Source organism: Lepus europaeus, chromosome 14 (assembly GCF_033115175.1).
Source record: "Lepus europaeus isolate LE1 chromosome 14, mLepTim1.pri, whole genome shotgun sequence".
Classification (NCBI taxonomy): Eukaryota; Metazoa; Chordata; class Mammalia; order Lagomorpha; family Leporidae; genus Lepus; species Lepus europaeus.
This window is the reverse complement of record NC_084840.1, coordinates 50,132,108-50,151,695: the sequence shown is the minus strand read 5'-3', so window position 1 is coordinate 50,151,695 and position 19,588 is coordinate 50,132,108. Positions and strand designations below refer to the sequence as shown.

Below are 19,588 nucleotides of genomic sequence, written 5' to 3'. Positions count from 1 at the left end.
TTTATCTTAATTTGATATAATTTACTTTCCAACACAGTAGACAAATGGTCCTATTCAGACAAGTTTAAAGGATAGAGACTCAAAGAGAATCAGCTTTGTAGTCTAGCATTTTAGAGTAAAGAAAACATCGTTCCATTTGGTTACTAGATTTACATCCAAACTCTTTAAAATAAGTTGCTGCCTATGATAAGGACTTTAGTAGTTTCTCTCAGTAGATTGCTGCACCACTTTACCTGCTTGCTCCATGCTATTTCAAGGTAATACAAGAGTACAAGCTAAAAGTAACAGATTACGCTGAAATAAGCAATTCAGACACCAGACACAAATTATTGGTATCAAAATTCCTAAACTATCAAAAGAGTAATTATTAAAATGAAATTTTATTTACATAGCATACTACAACTTGTTTTTTAAAGTTTATTTATTTATTTGAAAGGCTGAGGGACCAGCATTGTGGCATAGCAGGTAAAGCCACCATCTGCGATGCCGGAATCCCATAAGGGCACCAGTTTGTGTCCTGGCAGCTCCATTTCCAATCCAGTTCCCTGCTAATGTCCTGGGAAAGTACTGGAGGAGGTTCTAGTGCTTGGGCCCCTATACCCACAAGGGAGACTTAGATGAAGCTCCTGGCTCCTGGGTTCAGCCTGGCCCAGCCCTGGCCATTGTAACCATTTGGGGAGTAAAACGGCGGATGGAATACTTCTCTCTCAGTCTGTCTTTCCCTCTCTGCAACTTTGCCTTTCAAATAAAAATCTTAAAAAGGGGGTGGGAGGTGTTGGAGGAACAGGAAAGAGAGATACATATCATTCCATCTGCTAATTCACTCCCCAAATGCCCACAATAGCCAGTGGTAGGCAAGGCCAAAGCCAGAAGCCAGGACTGTCATCCTTATCTTCCATGAGTGGCAAAGGCCAATATACTTGAGCTATCTTCTGCTGCTTTCCCAGGCACATTAGCAGGAAGTTGGACCAGAAGCTGAGTAGCTGGGATTTGAATGAGCACTCAGCATCACAAGGAGCAGTGTAGCTGTATTACAATGCCTGCCCCACCACAACTGTTTGTGTGTGTTTTTTTTTTTTAAGATTTATTTATTTATTTGAAAGGTAGAGTTACAGAGAGGCAAAGGCAGAGATAGAGAGAGGGAGAGCCAGAAAGAGAAGTCTTCCATCCACTGGTTCACTCCCCAAATGGCTGCAATGGCCAGAGCTGAACTGATCTAAAGCTAGGAGCCAGGAGCTTCTTCCAGGTCTCCAATGCAGGTGCAGGGGCCCAAGCACTTGGGTCATCTTCTACTGCTTTCCTAGGCCACAGGAGAGCTGAATCAGAAGTGGAGCAGCCAAGTCTTGAACTGGCACCCATATGGGATGCCAGCACAGCAGATGGCAGGCTTTACCCACTATGTCACAGTGCCAGCCCCACCTACCACAGCTTTTCAATTGGGAACAAAATGTTTACTGTAAGCCTAGAACTGTCAAGGGTCTGGAGATAAACAAGTCGCAGATTCAGTTCTCAATGAAGACTAATGTGATTCTTTCCACTTTCTCCTAAACAAGTACTTTGAAAAGGAAGGAAGTCTTTAGGACAGATTAATTCATTCAAAGAACGCTCTGTCGGATGGGATGCTGTAACCCCAATTACATACGGTGATGGAGAATCTTTTGTCACTGAGGTGACATTCACACCACATAAAATTAATCACTTTAAAGTGGATAATCCAGGGGCCGGCGCTGTGGCACAGCGGGTTAACTCCCTGGCCTCAAGTGCCGGCATCCCATATGGGCGCCGGTTCTAGTCCCAGCTGTTCCTCTTCTGATCCAGCTCTCTGCTATGGCCTGGAAGAGCAGTAGAAGACGGCCCAAGTCCTTGGGCCCCTGCACCCACGTAGGAGACCCGGAAGAAGCTCCTGGCTCCTGATTGGCACAGCTCCAGCCGTTGCGGCCATTTGGGGAGTGAACCAGCGGATGGAAGACCTCTCTGTCTCTACCTCTCTCTGTAACTCTGCCTGTCAAATAAATAAAATAAATCTCTAAAGTGGATAATCCAGGGGCCAGCATTGTGGTGCAGCAAGTTAGGTTGCTACTTGTGATGCTGCATACCACATTGTAGTCCTGGTTGCTGTGCTATTGATTCAGCTCTCAGGATCACTGCCTGGGAAGAGCAGAAGATAGTCTTCTAAATATTTAAGCCCCTGCCACCCACATGGAAGACCCAGATGGAAGTTCCTGGTTTCTGGCTTTAGCCTGGCCCAGCCATGGCTATTGCAACCATTTGGGAAGTAAACTGGTAGACGGAAGATCTCATCCTCTTTATGTATCCCTCTCTGTGTCATCCTGCCTTTCAAATAAATGAAATAAGACAAATTTTAAAAAAATAATAAAGTGGGGCTGGCATAGTAGGTTAAGCCTCCGCCTGCAGCACTGGCATCCCATATAGGTGCTGGTTTGTGTCCTGGCTACCCCTCTTCCAATCCAGCTCTCTGCTTATGGCCTGGAAAGCAGTGAAGGATGATGCCCAAGTGCTTGGGCACCTGCACCCATGTGGGAGACCTGGAAGGAGTTCCTGCCTTTGGATCAGCTTAGCTCTGGCCATTGGGGCCATCTGTGGAGTGAATCACCGGATGGAAAAGACCTTTCTCTCCGTCTCTCCCTCTCTCTGTCTGTAACTCTACCTCTCAAATAAATAAAATCTTTAAAAAAAAAATAAAGTGAGTAATTCAGTGTTATTTACTACATCCACAAATGTACAACCTCCTCCTCTACCCAGCTCCATATCTTCTGGGGGCTCAATTCAATAGGCCTCAGAGAGAAGGACTAGAATAAATTATTTCCTCTTTTCTGTATTCCTTTACTTTTATTCCAAGGTTATCTGAACTAGTGATCACAGCAAGAAAGTATGGTCACAAGAAAAGACATATTGAGTATAACTAGATTGAAGACTGCGTGAACATGAGGTAGAGAAGCACAGTGGCCACAAAATAACTAAAAAGTTTGAACGAGGAGAAAGGGAGAATATCAGTTAAAGTGAAATTGCTTTCCCAAGATAGAAAAGACCAAGACCTTTTTTTTTTTTTTTAAATTATCATTTCATTTTTTAAAAGTTATGTTAATGGGCGGCACCACGGCTCACTAGGCTAATCCTCCACCTGCCGCGCCGGCACACTGGGTTCTAGTCCCGGTTGGGGCGCCGGATTCTGTCCCGGTTGCTCCTTTTCCAGGCCAGCTCTCTGCTGTGGCCCGGGAGTGCAGTGGAGGATGGCCCAAGTGCTTGGGCCCTGCACCCCATGGGAGACCAGGAGAAGCACCTGGCTCCTGGCTTCGGATCAGCATGGTGCGCCGGCCGCAGCAGCCGTTGGGGGTTGAACCAACGGAAAAGGAAGACCTTTCTCTCTGTCCCTCTCTCTCACTGTCCACTCTGCCTGTCAAAAAAAAAAAAAGTTATGTTAAAATATAAAATTTACTATTTACTCAGGGTGGGAATTTGGTAGAGCAGTTAAGATGCTGCTTGGGCTACCTGCATCCTGTCAGAATGCCTATGTTTGAGTCCCAGGTATGATCCTGATTCCAGTTTCTTTCTAATTTGTACCCTGTGAGGCAGCATATGATGGCTCAAGTACTTGGGTCCCTGTACCAGGCTTTTCAGCCTGGCCTAGCTCTGGCTGTTGTGGGCATTTGGGGAGTGAACTGGTGGACAGTTCTGTCTGTTGGCCTTTCAAATAAAGTAAAAATAAACAAATTTTTAAAATTAAAAATTCTGCATATTATGGAAGGTCAGATTGTGCTGCATTATCATGGATTTGTAACTTTTCCAATCTACTGGAATTAAGTGATTTTTATTCAATATCAAAGAGAAGTTTGAGAAATGCTGGACATTTGAATAAGGTCTTTTATATAAAAGTCACACTTAACCTGGATGTGCATGATTACTTGGGAAGCTTTTGAAAAAAAGAAAAAGAGACTGGCGCTGTGACGCAGTGGGTTAAAGCCCTAGCCTGAAGCACCAGCATCCCATATGGGCACCGGTTCTAGTCCCAGCTGCTCCTCTTACAATCCAGCTCTCTGCTATGGCCTGGAAAAGCAGTAGAAGATGGCCCAAGTCCTTGGGCCCCTGCACCCATGTGGGAGACCCGGAAGAAACTCCTGGCTCCTGCCTTCAAATCAGTGCAGTTCCGGCCATTGCAGCCATCTGGAGAGTGAACCAGTGTATGGAAGACCACTCTGTCTCTACCTCTCTGTAGCTCTTTCAAATAAATAAAAATAAATCTTTAAAAAAAAAAAAAGTAGAAGAAAAAGAAAGAGATGCCTGGGTCCTATCCCACACCAGTTAAATCAGAATCATCATAGATGAAACCAATGCATCATTTTTTTCATTAATTCAACATATAATTATTGAATAATATGTGCTATGGAAATATAGCAGAGACAAAATTTCTTGCCTTCATAGAGGTTAGGTTCTGGTGGGTAATAATAGTTAACTCGTTGCAAAAGCTCTCCAGGCAATTCTAAGGAAGAGCTAGTGGCTGAGAGTCACTAGAGTCACTAGTGTCCAGTTGATGAGGACTTTTGACTTCACTTATGAAATAGGTGAAGAACACTGATAGCTTCTTCATCATACTTAAGGTCATTAAAACAAAGGGATTAGGAGCACAGGTCATATATTCAAATCAAAAAAGAAACCAGCAGAAGAGGTAAAATAATTTTCCTCAGACCTTAACCTGATTAAATTTCAATTCAAAGTCAGAAAAACAAGATCTTCCCAGGTAAGCCTCAGGGTATGGGAGTCAAATTTAGAACCTGAAAACTGACTTTCTTCTTCACCAGCCCAAAATCACAGCGGGCCCGCTGGGGAGGCCAACCCTGGATGGGGTTAGAGGCCAAGGGAGAGATCACATTCATCAGGAGTTTGCCACTCCAAGAAGGGTTTTTCAGGGGCTGGCGCTGTGGCGCAGTGGGTTAAAGCCCCAGCCTGCAGCACCAGCATCCCATATGGGCGCCGGTTCGAGTCCCGGCTGCTCTTCTTCCAACCCAGCTCTCTGCTATGACCTGGGAAAGAAGTAGAAGATGGCCCAAGTCCTTGGGCCCCTGCACCCGCGTGGGAGACCTGGAGGAAGCCCCTGGCTGCTGGCTCCGGATCAGCTCAGCTCTGGCTGTTGCGGTCATTTGAAGAGTGAACCAGCAGAATGGAAGACCTCTCTCTCTCTCTGGCTCTACCTCTTTCTGTTACTGTGTCTTTCAAAGAAATAAAAAATAATTCTTAAAAAAAAAAAAAAAAAAGAAGGGTTTTTCAGGCAAAAGAGTGAGCAAGTACTGGAAGCAAAAACATAGGCTAGCAGTGTTGCAGGAGCTGTGGCAACTGCTGAGGCAGAAAAATGGGGAGAGAAAGGTGGCAGGAAAGTAACCTGCAGAATACTTTGTGACTAGGATGGTGAACTATAGGCTTTACCCTAAGGAGAGCTAGCAGTGTAGCACAGCAGATTAAACTGCTCGCTATGATGCTACACTTTTTTTTTTTTTAAAGATTTATTTATTTATTTATTTGAAAGGCAGGGTTACAGAGAAGCAGAGGCAGAAAGAGAGGTCTTCCATTTGCCACTGGCTCACTCCCCAAATGGCTGCAATGGCAGAGCTATGCTGACCCAAGGCCGGAAGCTTCTTCCTAGTCTCCCATGCAGGTACAGGGGCCCAAGGACTTGGCTACCCTTTACTGCTTTCCCAGGCCACAGCAGAGAGCTGGATCAGAAGTGGACCAGCCAGGACTTGAATCAACACCCATATGGGATGGCAGCACTGCACGAGGTGGCTTTACCTACTATGCCACAGCATAGGCTGCTGACTGCTCCACTTCTGATCTAGCTCCTTGCTAATGCACCTTGGAAAGCAGCAGATGATGGACTAACTATTTGGGCCACTGCCACCCACAAGAGAGACCTGATGGAGTTCCAGGCTCCTGGCTTTGCCCAGTCTTGGCAGTTGTGACCACCTGGGGAGTGAACCAGTGGACAGAAGATCTCTTCCCCTAATGGATGAAAGATTTCTCTGGCACTCTGCCTTTCAAATAAACAAACAAAAAGTCTTAAAAAATAAGCTTCATCCTGAAGGCAACTGGGAGCCATTGATAGTTTTCAATCACTAGGCTGACTCAGACTTGTTTTAGAAGGATGCCTCCAGAGGATGCATAGTCAGTTGTGGCTTTATAAATGCATCCTTTTCAGTACAGTGATCTACCCTTGTTCCCTAGCTTGGCTCTGCTACTAGCCCCCACCGTCAAAAGGCAATGACAGTTTCACCACCTTCTTGTGCACCCCGCTCCAGAGCCTCGCCTGTTTTATCACTTTAGGTGATAGGTGGATCTGCAAGTCTATCCTCTCTGAAGGCCAATGGAAGGTAGGCTGGTCCCCCTGCGAGGACTACCTGTCCCTGCCAGCTCAAATGTTACTTCTTGCATTTGGAAGAAGAACTAGGTTGACTTTAGAGTGTGTTACCATTCTTGAGGGTGATGAAAATGAAGTCAGTCTGTGTCTGCTAGTTATAATGTTACAGTAAAATTTTACTGTGAAGAAGAGGAAGACTGGGTATGTTGGTCCACCCTTGAGGGCCACAAATCCACTCTGTGGACAGTGGCCTCTGACCCCATTTGCCAGGTTCTGGCACTCTGCTGATGACTTACATAGCACACATCTGGCACCAGCATCTATCAGAGATCTTCTACCTCAGCTGGAAACATACTTGCCCTTTGTGGGGTTCCACTCTAGGACCATCAAGATGTCTCTGTCAGGGACACTAGCTATGGCTTGTGGGAATGATGCCATCCAAGTATGTGAGGAGGAGCCCAACTCAGATCTGTAGTAGCCCTCCTTTTCCCTGACAGCCTACTTTCATCAGACCCATTCCTAGGATGTTAACTGTCTCCTGGACTTTGCAGTGATAATGGGGAGATGGCCTTCTGAAAGCAGCATCATGTGATGGCCTCAGAACTACTTTGCTTCTAGAAAGCCATGGTTCCCCTGAAATGTGCTAACACTTTCCCAATCCCTGAGAATACCTGAACCTTCACTAACTAGGTTCACATCTATTCAGTCTTGAATAGAAGTGTGCAGCCCCAGAACCATCTACTCTTTCCCCTCCTATGACATAAGGTCCTCAGTAAAGAGTTACACAATATTAATACATTGTTATCACAGATTTTGCTTGCTTTAGGACACAGTGTTAAATTTTGGGAGGTGAATATATATTTAGACACATTCAATACACATATAGTAATTATATTTATACACATATTTTCATATATATTATGTGTGCGTACATTTATATGTAGGAGGGGGTTTGTGTCTCAGACCTCTCTGAAAAGTTTCCTGGAAATAATCCATTTGAGTCCCAAATCCTATTTTATAAGGCCATGCAGAATTTTATTACTTTATTTAACTTGAAAGGCAGAGAGAAAGGGATAGGGAGGATCTCCCATTCACTGCTTCACTCCCCAAATGCTTGCAATAGCTGAGGCTGAGCCACACTGAAGCACAGCCAGGAACTCAATCTAAGGTTCCCAAGTGAGTGGCAGGGACTCAACTAGTGAGCCATTGTATCCTGCCCTCAGGGTTCACATTAGCAGGAAGCTAGAATCCAGAGCAGAGCTGAAACTCACACCCAGGCACTCCAGTGAGGAACAAGAGCATCCTAATGTTTTAATGGTATGTCAAACGTTCACCTTACACTCACAATTTTTAAAAATTCCATTGTGAATACTTATCTAAAATAGGTCCTACCTTCCTAATTGCTGGGCAAATTCTTGTATTTAAGACATTCAATTAATTTTAAGAGAATTAATTTCTGAATGTAGGTTTGTATAGACTGACACCTTTGTTTTCCTTTAAAAACCCTCACAAATAGAGGCAGGCATTTGGCCTAGCAGTAAAAATGCTGATTAAGACAGCTGCTTCTGGGCCAGTGCTGTGGCATAGACGGCAAAGCTGCCGCCTGCAGTGTCAGCATCCCTTAGGGGTGCCGGTTCGAGTTCCGGCTGCTCCACTTCCGATCCAGCTCTCTGCTGTGGCCTGAGAAAGCAGTAGAAGATGGCCCAAGTCCTTGGGCCCCTGCAACCACGTGGCAGATCTGGAAGAAGCTCCTGGCTCTTGGCTAGGATCGGTGCAGCTCCAGCCATTGCAGCCATCTGGGGAGTGAACCAGCAGGTGGAACTCTCTCTCTCTCTCATTCTATTTCTGCCTCTGCCTCTCTGTAATTCTGATGTTGCTGTGGATTCGTCCCTGAGAGGAGGAGCGTGGTGGGGGCAAGAGGTGCGGAGTCACCACACAGACCCCGTGAGTCGGGTGAAAATGGGCCAGAGGTGAGCAGCCGGCAGACTCATTTATTTCAGTTGCTACAACAGCTTATATAGCCAAGGCAGCTAATCTGGTCAAGGGGCGGTCTATGCCCTAACCAATCACAGCCTGTTGCCAGGCAGGTTCCATTGCTAGCTGGATTTCAAAGCCATTCCTGAGTAACTGATACTCGCTTGCCAGTGGCCATCTTGGCATGGCCTTGTCATTCCACCACATTTCCCTCTCTTCGTTTATTTTTGAGCAATGGGAGGCATGATTCTTGGCCATACCATTGTTGACCCCGTTTCCATGTGGTCTCCATATGCAGCTGTGCCTGTCTTAGGTTGTCCCCCAGAGGATCTTACCCGTCACTGACTAACCAGCATTCAAAACGAGAGTCCACAGGAGTGCTTGCTCAGATAGGGGTAGGAATGAGGAACAATGGTAATCAGGAATGGCATGACTGCACACAGGCTGTGGGCCGTTCGAGTGGCTGACCAGAGCAACACTCTGCATTTCAAAAAAATAAATAAATCTTAAAAAAAAAAAAAAAAGACACCTGCTTCCCATACTGACATATCTGGTACTTGGTACTTGTATCTGGCACCAGTTTTTAACTCCAGCTTCCTGCTAACACAGGCACTGGGAAGCAGCAGTACTGGTTCGAGTAATTGGGTTCTTGCCACCAATATGGGAGACTTGGATTAAGTCTCTGCCTCCTGGCTTTGATCAACCTAGTCTTGGCCACTGTGGGCTTTTAGGTAGTGAACTAGCAGATGGGAACATACACACACTCACTCGCTCTGTCTCTCAAATCAATAAAATAAAAAACAATTCTATCTCCTTTACCATTAAGCCATGATGGTAACTGGGGATATATACATTAAAAAAAAAGAAAATCAATGGGGACCAGCCAGAATTGTAGCACAACAGGTTAAGCTACCACCTGCAACACTGGCATCCCATATGGGTGCCAGTTTGAGTCCTGGCTACTCCCTGTTAATGTGCTTAGGAAAGCAGCAGAAGATGGTCCAAGCGCTTGGGCCCCTGCCCCAACATGGGAGACCCAGATGAAGTTCCTGGCACCCGGCTCCTGGCTTCAGTCTGGCTCATCTGTCATTGTGACTATCTGGGGTGTGAATCAGCAGACGGAAGATCTTTCTCTGTCTCTCCCTCTCTTTCTGCCATCATGAGCTTTACCACCTTTAAAAAACTATCACTTGTAGAATCTTGGTGTAATATCAAAGAATGAGTCCTGGTTACCTGAAAAGCCTGCTTAAAAACTAATCCCAGGGCCAGCGTTGTGGTGAAGCCGGTTAACCTGCCACGTGCAACACTGGCATTCTATACTGGAGGGCAGGTTTAAGTCCCGGCTGCTCTGCTTGCAATCCAGCTTCTTCCTGGTGCATATGGGTGGGCAGAGGAAGATGGCCCAGTTGTTTGGGCCCCTGCCACCCACATGAGAGACCACAGTGGAATTCCTGGCTTCAGCCTGGCCCAGCTCTGGCCATCTGGAGAGTGAAACACTAAATAGAAGATTTCTATCTCTGTCTTCTTTGCTCTCTCTCCTTTCTCTCTGCCTTGCAAATAAATTTTTTTAAAAAAATACTTCCTACTTCCTTTTCCAACTATGTATCTGTGTGTACTCAGTTTATTTCAACTCAAACAACATATAACAGATTGAACATAGAAGCAGCTATGAGAACCCAGCTGTTCTCTATTGAACCAAACATTATAGAGATTTGCAAAATTATAAAGAAAGCAGAGCAGATTTCAAGAGGTCAGAGGAAACTGCAGAATAAGGATGGCACAACCTATAGTCTAGGACAGTATCCTTAAGTTGAAACTGAAGAGCTCTCTACTATGGACTGGAGGTAACAGGTAAGATCAAAGAGAAGCTCAAACATTCTGTCTACTATGAAGATAAAAAGAGAGCCTCAGTCTGTAAGAGCAAAGAGGCAATCTTTGGTAACCAGCATCAAGCAATACTGAATGAGTTCCCTCTCTCCTTTATAAAAATATGCAACTAGTGGCCTATGTGCTTTCCCTTAAGATACTTACATTCAATTTTAAGTTCCTAACATTCAGGAAATTCTTTCATGCTTCATAACCCACCTCACACACACACACTCATGCACAGACACACACACATGCTCACACACAGGCACACATACTCATACACATGCTCACCTCTTCACATACTCACACGGACACGCTCTCACAGTCTCACATTTACAGTCATACACACACACACACACACTTGCTCACATATACACTCACTCACAGACACACTTATTCACATAAAAATATCTGTAATAAGATATTTACAAAGAATCAAAAGGGAGAGTTGGTACCTGTAGGCACAGTATTCTTTCATGAAGCTAGTTAGGAAAGGAATACATTCTCTCCTGACTAGTAAAAAAATAAATGGAGTCATGGAGCAACAGAAGGTTGCTGCTAATAAAACTGAGGCCAGTCATTGCGAGCCATCCTGCCATAGCAGTGAACATGAGAATGGGGGCGGGGGAGAGATGAAGCAACAGGCCAGCAACAGCTGCAAATGCATCAGTTTATCACCTGTAGACCTACAGCCATGTGAGCACCTAGGCAATATGACAATGAGGGCTAGCCATCAGGGAGCCCTAATCCTCTCTATCAAGTACCTCCATCTGATGCTGTCAAATCACATGTTCAAAGCAGAATTTCATAACCCTCCTAAACTTGTTCCCTCTTGGGAGTTTCCTATCTTAGTGACTGGCTCTATTGCCCTAATTTTTCACCTTCCTTCCCTTCTTACACCCAACTGGTCACTAAATAATATACTTCCCTGACTACCTGCTACTAAATTACTTGGCACTTGTCAAATCTCTTAAATATGCCCATTTCTCTGTTTCTGTAACCACTTCCCAATCCAGGCAACTATATGGCATGAGGGTATTACTGCAAGAGCATCATAAGCAGCCTTATGGTCATTGATTTTAGCATAATGCAGTTTCTAAAACATTAGCTGACATATCACACTCCATCTTGAAATTTTAAATAGCTTTGCACTGTAGGCAGGATAAAATCCTATTCCTCTATGTGGCTTACAAAGCCCTTCATAACATGGCTACTGCTTACCTTGCCAGGCATATTTCTTATCTTCACTCTTTGCTTTCTTTGGTCTGGTCATGCTGAACTACCCTCAGTATGGTGGTGTTTGTTACACGTTCCCTCTTAGCTCCACTCTGTAGAATAAGCTGGCGATTCTTAAACTTGCAACATCTCCCTGACATTTCAATTTAGCTGGTATGGAGGTGAAACCTAGGCAGAGGAATTCTTCAAAATTCCTTGAAAAATTATAATGTGGAAGCTTGAAAACCACAGGAGTAAGTTATTTGTTCTGCCAGTCACACCCACTTCACCTAGAAAATCTCTTACCATGTTTTAGCCTTCATAAAGAAAAAGTCAGGGCAATGTTGTAGTATAGAAGGTTAAGCTGCAACCAAGGATGTCTATGTCCTATATCAGAGTGCCTGGTTCAAGTCCAGACTATTGCACACTTCCAACCCAGCATTCTGAGAATGTACCTGGGAGACAGCAGATGATGGCTCAAGTACTTGGGTTCCTACCACCTACATGGGAGACTCAGACGGTCTTCATGTGGTCTCCTGGCTTCGAACCAGCATAGCCCTGGTTATTGTGGACATTTGGGGAGTGAACCACAAACGAAGTTATCCGTATGTGCGTGTTTCTCTCTATTTCAAATAAATAAATGAATCTAAAAAGTCACTTTCCTAACTCCCTACACCAAATTAGCTGCCCACAGAACAAATCAGTGCCCCTACATATTGGGCTCCCCCGAACACATCTATCATTTCACTTCCATTGTATAACTGTCTTCATTCTCTACTATACACTGTATTCAAGTTACATCTAGCAAAGAAGCTACGCACTACAGGCATGGTATGTATTTGATGTACACCTGAAAGAACATATTTAAGATAGCAAAACAAATTCACAGAATCAAGAAGAGAAAGAATTTGTTGACAATGAACAAATCTGGCTATGGCTGAAAACTTACCTGCTTAATGACATAATGAATCTCTTCAGAATTGAGAACACTGTTTTTAATATCACTTGGCTTGCAAGGGGTAATACCCTTGTAGACAAGAGGTGTATAGCATTTCATTGCAAATTTCAAGTCACTGACATGCCTCCTCTCTTCTAAAATATCTTCAAATTCATCCCACTTTTTGAGCTCTTTCTGTGGATCAGGCAAAAGAAAAAAGCACATATTATACAATAAATTAGGACAGTTTAAGGACATTGGTAAGTTCATTTTTGTCAAACATTTTAATTCATCTGAACTAGAGTGTTCTGACAGATTTTCCTATACTAAGAAAAAGAAATCTAACAATACTGAATTATCATAATGTTATCATCATATTTCTAATTGGTTTCTTTGCAAAGCCATCAATCCTTTGGGGAAAAATGAGAATAAGCTCTAGAGCAATCTGACCAATTTTACAAGGTTTCACCTACCATACTGACAATTTTTTTTTGTCTGCCTCAACTTGGCTTTAAAAATTACAACAGTCCAGCGCTGCGGCTCACTAGGCTAATCCACCGCCTGCGGTGCCAGCACCCTGGGTTCTAGTCCCAGTTTGGGCACTGGATTCTGTCCCGGTTGCTCCTCTTCCAGTCCAGCTCTCTGCTGTGGCCCGGGAAGACACTGGAGGGTGGCCCAAGTGCTTGGGCCCTGCACCCGCATGGGAGACCAGGAGGAAGCACCTGGCTCCTGGCTTCGGATCGGCGCAGTGCGCCAGCCGTAGTGGCCATTTGTGGGGTGACCAATGGAAGGAAGACCTTTCTTTCTGTCTCTCTCTCTCACTGTCTAACTCTGCCTGTCAAAAAAAATAAAAATTACAACAAAACATGTATCAGAAATCTAAAATTGTGACAAATAAAAACTAAAGAAAAAAGTACTCCCCTATAAGCAGTCTGCATTGTGGTGAATACTTCTTTACCTGCTGTTCAAGCCACTGCAATCCAACCAGACCCTGAAACCGCTTGTTGTAAGTCTACCAAGGAATCCTGAATTGTTAATTTACTAAAAGTACTTTTCTGATTATAAAATTAATGGTAGTGGGGCTGGCACTGTGGGGCAGCAGGTTAAAGCCCCTGCCTGCAGCGCTGGCATCTCATATGGGCTCCAGTTTGAGTCCCAGCTGCTCCACTTCTGATCCTGCTCCCTACCAATGCACCTGGGAAAGCAATGGAAGATGGCCCAAGTCCTTGGGCCCCTGCATTCATGTGGGAGACCCCGAAGAAGTTCCTGGCTTTGGATCAGCTCAGCTCCGGCTGTTGCAGCCATTTGGGGAGTGACACACAAGATTGAAGACTTCTCTCTCTGCGTCTCTACCTCTCTCTGTAACTCTTTCAAATATATTTTTTTAAAAAAATCTTTAAAAAATAAAAAATAAAAAGGGGCCTGCACTGTGGCGCAGCGTGTTATAGCTCTGGCCTGAGACGTTGGCATCCCATATGGGCGTCGGTTCTAGTCCCGGCTGCTCCTCTTCTGATCCAGTTCTCTGCTATGGCCTGGGGCAGCAGTAGAAGATGGCCCAAGTCCTTGGGCCTCTGTACCCACGTGGGAGACCTGGAAGAAGCTCCTGGCTCTTGGAAGAAGCACAGCTCCAGCCGTTGCGCCCATCTGGAGAGTGAACCAGCGGATGGAAGACCCCTCTCTCTCTGCCTCTCCTTCTCTCTCTGTGTAACTCTGACTTTCAAATAAATAAAATAAATCTTTAAAAAAAAATAAAAGGTAGTGGTAGCAATAATTGTAGTGAACACAGTTGTCAGCCACTATTCTAAGAGCTTGACATATTAAAGAACACTCCTCCCAACAAACCTATGAGGTATTTATTATCATCACCCCCATTTTATAATGGGAAAACTAAGATAAAGCAGTGAAATAATTTGTGCAAGGTCTCACAGCTTGTAAAGGGCAGAGACATGATTCAAAGTCGGGCCTATCAGTTTCACAGACCTTGTTCACTCTTCACTACATTTATTTATGGAAAATCTGGAAAGACAAAAACATGTAAGCAAATATAAATTGCCCACAATTTTACATTCCAGAGATGAATCATCATAATATGAAGTAGTTTCCTTATTCTTTCCTTTCATAGCTATAGGTATACATCTTTTTTTCAAAATAGAGAACAAGCTAAATCATTTATCCTGTCTTTTCAACTACAAATATTACCCTGTACTAAATAGTGTTTTAAACATTGTAGTGGCTACATAATCATAATCCATCCAGCCTTGTTAACATAGCTTCTAAGAATGTAGCGTGGCCATTCCTCATCTACATGGCCACTGCTTAAGCTCAGGCTTCCTGTGCAGCCTGCACTCCTTATTACAACACTTTCCTCACTGATCTTGACTATGGTTTTGTTCCCTTTGAATCAATACTCTATGCTGCCCTTGTGTTCTTTTCAAAGCACAATCCTGATCAAATTACTCCCTGCCTAAAATACATAAATGGACTCACACTTCCTTCAGAGTAAGACCTAAGTCACTTCTGGGATCATGTTAAGATCTACCACAGCCTGGTCTTTCCTTCCCACTCCAGAGTCATTGCCCACAGGCCTCTCGACTGAAAAAGTTGCATTTCCCCAACACATTTTATTGTTGGCATATCCCTGGACCTTTACACATGTTGTACTTGCTTAGACATCAGTTTTCTGTGCAAGTTCATCCCCAAGCTGCCCAGATGGAATTATGCACACCCTCTTCATTAGGTCTTCTTTGCTACTACCTATACCTAATACACTATGTATTCAACAGGTGGTTTCTTCTTTGCAATTCCAACATCTGACCACGATGCTGGAATTCTGGTGTAAAAATGTAGTTATTGTAAGATAGTCAAATTTTATATTTCTCGTTAATAAAGCAATGTACACTTATATCAGCTCAGACCTGAAACTATCATCATAATTTTAGGGCTAAAAGGGATCTTAGGAACTTCTCATTTAGTAGTACTGGAAGTGGAAGCAGAAAAGGATCAGAATCAGAGGCATAGGGGAAGACCTCAAGACAAGTAAGAACCCACAAGGAAGAGAAGCAGCCATATATATTTTGAAAAAGCTTGTCAAATATGATGATCTACACTCCTTCCATGGCTCTCTGTTACTTGCACAATCAAGTCTACTCATCTTAGCATTTGACCCCAAGCCCTTCATGCGTCCCGACCACCCACATCTATCATTCCCCTTCTCCCAACAGTCTAGCTATACAAAGACCTGCAGTTCCCTAAACAGGCTATGGTATTTCAGGACTCCCAAGACCTCTGCTCAACAGCATTCATTCTCAAATATTAGCACTTATTATGTGCTTGGCACTATGGTTATGTGTTGGGTACAGGGTGGTGATCAAGACAGACACAGTTTCTTTTATAAGTAACCTGGTGCATGGTGGTACCATTCAGAGAGACGTTTACAAATGCCCTTTCCTCACTGTTCACCTGGAAAATATTTATCCATCAATCACAGCTGGTGTCCACCTCCTCTGCGTACCATTTCCTGGTTCTCCACATTACCTAGACTGAACTGGTCATTCTCTCATTTGCATCTTTACTGAATCCTCAATAACTAGATTTTCAAGATGATATCTAAAATATTTTAATAAACTTGAATTTGGTGCTTTCCCCCACAAAGCCATAGATTTCTTTCCCAGACAGGTAATGCCTTACACATTTTTGTAGTCCCTATTCTTAGCAGAAATTTAGTCACTGTTTGTAGATTGGAAATACAAATTATTAAACGAAGCTTCTTTTTGAATCCTGTTAAAATAACAGCTCCCCAATACTCACAGGAAATGGTCAAAATGTCCCCAATCTGGCCCTAACCCAATCTAATCTGGTGGTTTTTATGTTATGCTGCTCAATAAAAATATTCTGAAGCCTCACCTCTAGAGATTGTTGATTAATGTGGTCTTAACTGGTACCTGGGCATCAGAATGTTTTTTAAGTGTTCTAAATGATTCTAAAATGTAGCTACGACTGCTAACTGCTTATTAACTGGCTTTTGCTGAGCCATGCTGGAGAAGTATTTATATCAAAAAGCAAATATATTTACATGGCTACTCACCCAGGAACACAATGTAAAGAGCCCAAGTAAGATTTGGGTAAAGTCTTTGTCCTCTATCTGAATTTGTATAGCAGGCCTCTCCCTAACCAATAGCTTAACAAACCTCTCCTTGTACCTTGCTTACAAGTGCTCCGGAAAATCCATTCATTCAATATCTAGCAATTGAGAACCCATAGTGTACCAGGCACCATTATTCAGGCTAACAACTAAGCTCAGCCAAGGGAGGCAAGGGACTGAGCTTACACAAATGCCCTTAGGAAAAGACCAACTACAACAGAAAGTGAGGTAGTGCACACTTAGGGGACACCACCAGTAATGTGCTAGTTAATGTTTAACATTTAGCCAGCAAGCAAGAGCCTATTAACACTGGCTAATTTCTGTGGCACACACACTCTTCTCTTATTTTCTGTAAGCTTTATTTATTTATTTATTTGAAAGGCAGAGAGAGAAAGAGATAGCGGTCTTCCATCTGCTGGTTCACTACCCAGATGGCTTCAATGGCTGGAGCTGAGCCACTCTGAAGCTAGGAGCTTCTGCCATCTTCTGCTTTCCCAGGCTGGGACTCGAACTGGCGCCCATATGGGATGCCGACACTGCAGGTGGCAGCTTTACCCGCTACACCACAGTGCCAGCCCTAGCACATATACTCTTTAAAACAGCAGACTTCAAGCTACTAATGGCCTCACAAAGCATGGAGTTGGAGAGATGCACAATAGCATATCACCATATATGATCTCTGGCCAGCGCTGTGGCTCAATAAGCTAATCCTCCGCCTGCGGCACTGGCACACCAGGTTCTAGTCCTGGTCGGGGCACCGGATTCTGTCCCGGTTGCTCCTCTTTCAGGCCAGCTCTCTGCTGTGGCCAGGGAGTGCAGTGGAGGATGGCCCAAGTCCTTGGGCCCTGCACCCCATGGGAGACCAGGAGAAGCACCTGTCTCCTGCCATCGGATCAGCGCGGTGCGCTGGCCGCAGCACACCGGCCACAGCGGCCATTGGGGGGTGAACCAACTGAAAAGGAAGACCTTTCTCTCTGTCTCTCTCTCTCACTTGTCCACTCTGCCTGTCAAAAAAACAAACAAACAAAACTATACATGATCTCTACCTTCCAGTGTGATGGACATAAATAACCTCAACAAGATAGACAATAGGAAAAATTCAGTAAAATTCTTAAAAGAATACTAAGTCCTGAGTCTTTATTAGCTTTGTTTTCAATAAAATTTACTCAATCAATTTATAAATTTATTCTTTACTTTTTAATAAAGTGGGGTTGCAACCTTCATGAAAATTTAACAGCTCTTCGAGACCATTCTGTATCTAACACATTGATAATGATGACTAGGATACTACTAAAGGTACTCCTAATGTTCCCTGCAATCACCATTAACACATCTTGAAGTACAACTTTTAGATTAGACAGAGAATATTGCACAATAAACACAGCTGAGGAAATAGGACAGCCTAAAGTAAGAAAAAATTGGGGTTATCATGAAGTAAGCTATAAAAGTCACAAAAGAGAACAGAGAACTACCTGCAAAGAGGCTACTGTTCAGAATCAGTAGAAAATGCTCGCCTCCAATTGCCTTACTCCTCATATGAACAAGATGACAAAAGTCTTAACCGTTAAGGAGACTGGGGATGGGGAAGTTATAACCAACTTCTTCTATTAATATACCTGAGAAAATTTTCAGTCAATCACAAAGCAGTTTAGGGCCAAAAAAGCTGTCTACTGTGAGCCAGCACTGCACAGCCACTCTTCTCCCTATATGCCTGCAAAGTTAGAAAACAAAATCAAAATATTCCTAACACAGAACCGCAGAGTGAGGAGGTCAACAAGGAGAGAGGTTAAAAGCTTCAGATAAGAGGCAACTAACAGCAATCATAAACCCAAAGTTCTCGACAGAAAGGCAACAGAAGTATCCCCAAGTTCAAAGAATACTGGTGTCTCCATTTGAAGGTAGTCACATATTCTCTCTTTAAACTAGGTTTCTTGTCTTGTTCTTTGGTGTCTCCCCTTTTGCCTTTCCTGTACAGATTTGACAAGCTGGCACTAACAGCCAGGGCACAATAATTGCCTTTAAAACGCATTCTAGTTCCTTCTAAAATAGACATTAATTTAGTGGTTAACAACAAGAAACAAACCAAAGCCACCTGCCCTACAATTGTGCAACCCCAAGGGTTAAAAGCTTCCACCTCATAATTTCTTCATAAGAATTCTGAGTAACACTTTGGCAAAAAAAGACCAGCTAAAACCAGAAAACGGATAGGGAGTTAGGGGGTGAAAAGGCAAGTTGGTTAAGAGTCCGGGTGGCAACAGCTGTCTTCCAAAATGACTTGTGGAAAACGTACAATGATGAGTAGACAATAGCAGGGCAATACAAATTCCACTAGTTCTAAATCTTCCTCTAGTATTAAAAACTATCCCCACATAAGAGCCGAGTGCTTCTCTCCCAGGAATATCACAACACCAAATGGTTGGGTGGTGAGCTCCAGGATATTTCAGGCTGGGTCAGACCCGCAGGTTTCTCTTGTCTGCTCCACACGCTCTCGCTAGAGGTTATAAGACTCCAATTGTCATCCCTACTCCTGGGTCCCGGGGCTTTCTGGAGGCCCAGAGCCTGATCCAGGTAAAGAGGAGGAAGAAGTGGGAAGAAACTAGGAGAACCATCACCGGTAAACTTGGGAAAGCACATACATATTTACACTGACTCATGGCGATAGACCGTTGCCTTGGAGACCAAGCCCAATCACACAGCCCCTCTTCAAGGCTCTCAGGACCCACACGCTTGGGGCGGGCGGTGGTGGGCCAAAAGGGTAAGAGACCTGGACAAGGGGGTCCTCTCTCGCGGTCCCGCCCCGGGCCTCGTTCCCTTGGGCGCGCCTACCGAGTAGAGGAGAACGACAGCGCTGGGATTGGTGGAGCCGACAGAGAAATAATTAGATGAACTAGAAGAATCCATGGTGCAGCTGCCGTCCCGGGCGGGGCCTCGCTTTCTTTGCTAAGCGTTGGTGGTGCGGCTGCAGGGGGCGGTTCTTCCGCGCAGGGCGGCCCGACCTCGCCCAGGGCGGCGGCACCCTCTACGACCGCTCCCCAAGACCCCGGCCGCCGCCATCTTAACCAGGACGGAAGCCGCGTGGGGCCCT

The 19,588-nt window shown here is 44.3% G+C and overlaps 1 protein-coding gene across 5 annotated transcripts in view; it reads right to left on the bottom strand.

Moving 5' to 3' along the window:
• The window catches only part of GNPAT (glyceronephosphate O-acyltransferase), a 42,338-nt gene extending 22,760 nt beyond the window's left edge, over positions 1 to 19,578 (bottom strand). For 2 of the 5 annotated variants that reach the window (XM_062210601.1, XM_062210602.1), the window contains exons 1-2: positions 19,330 to 19,576; positions 12,375 to 12,557 (exon numbers count right to left, since the gene is read on the bottom strand). In XM_062210601.1, the coding sequence (XP_062066585.1) occupies positions 12,375 to 12,557; positions 19,330 to 19,404 (258 nt within the window). In that variant the 5' untranslated portion in view covers positions 19,405 to 19,576. Of the gene's footprint in view, positions 1 to 12,374; positions 12,558 to 18,119; positions 18,209 to 19,329 lie in introns of those variants that run through there. The other 3 variants (XM_062210599.1, XM_062210600.1, XM_062210605.1) reach the window with 3 other exon arrangements.
• Positions 19,579 to 19,588: the final 10 nt, after the last annotated feature.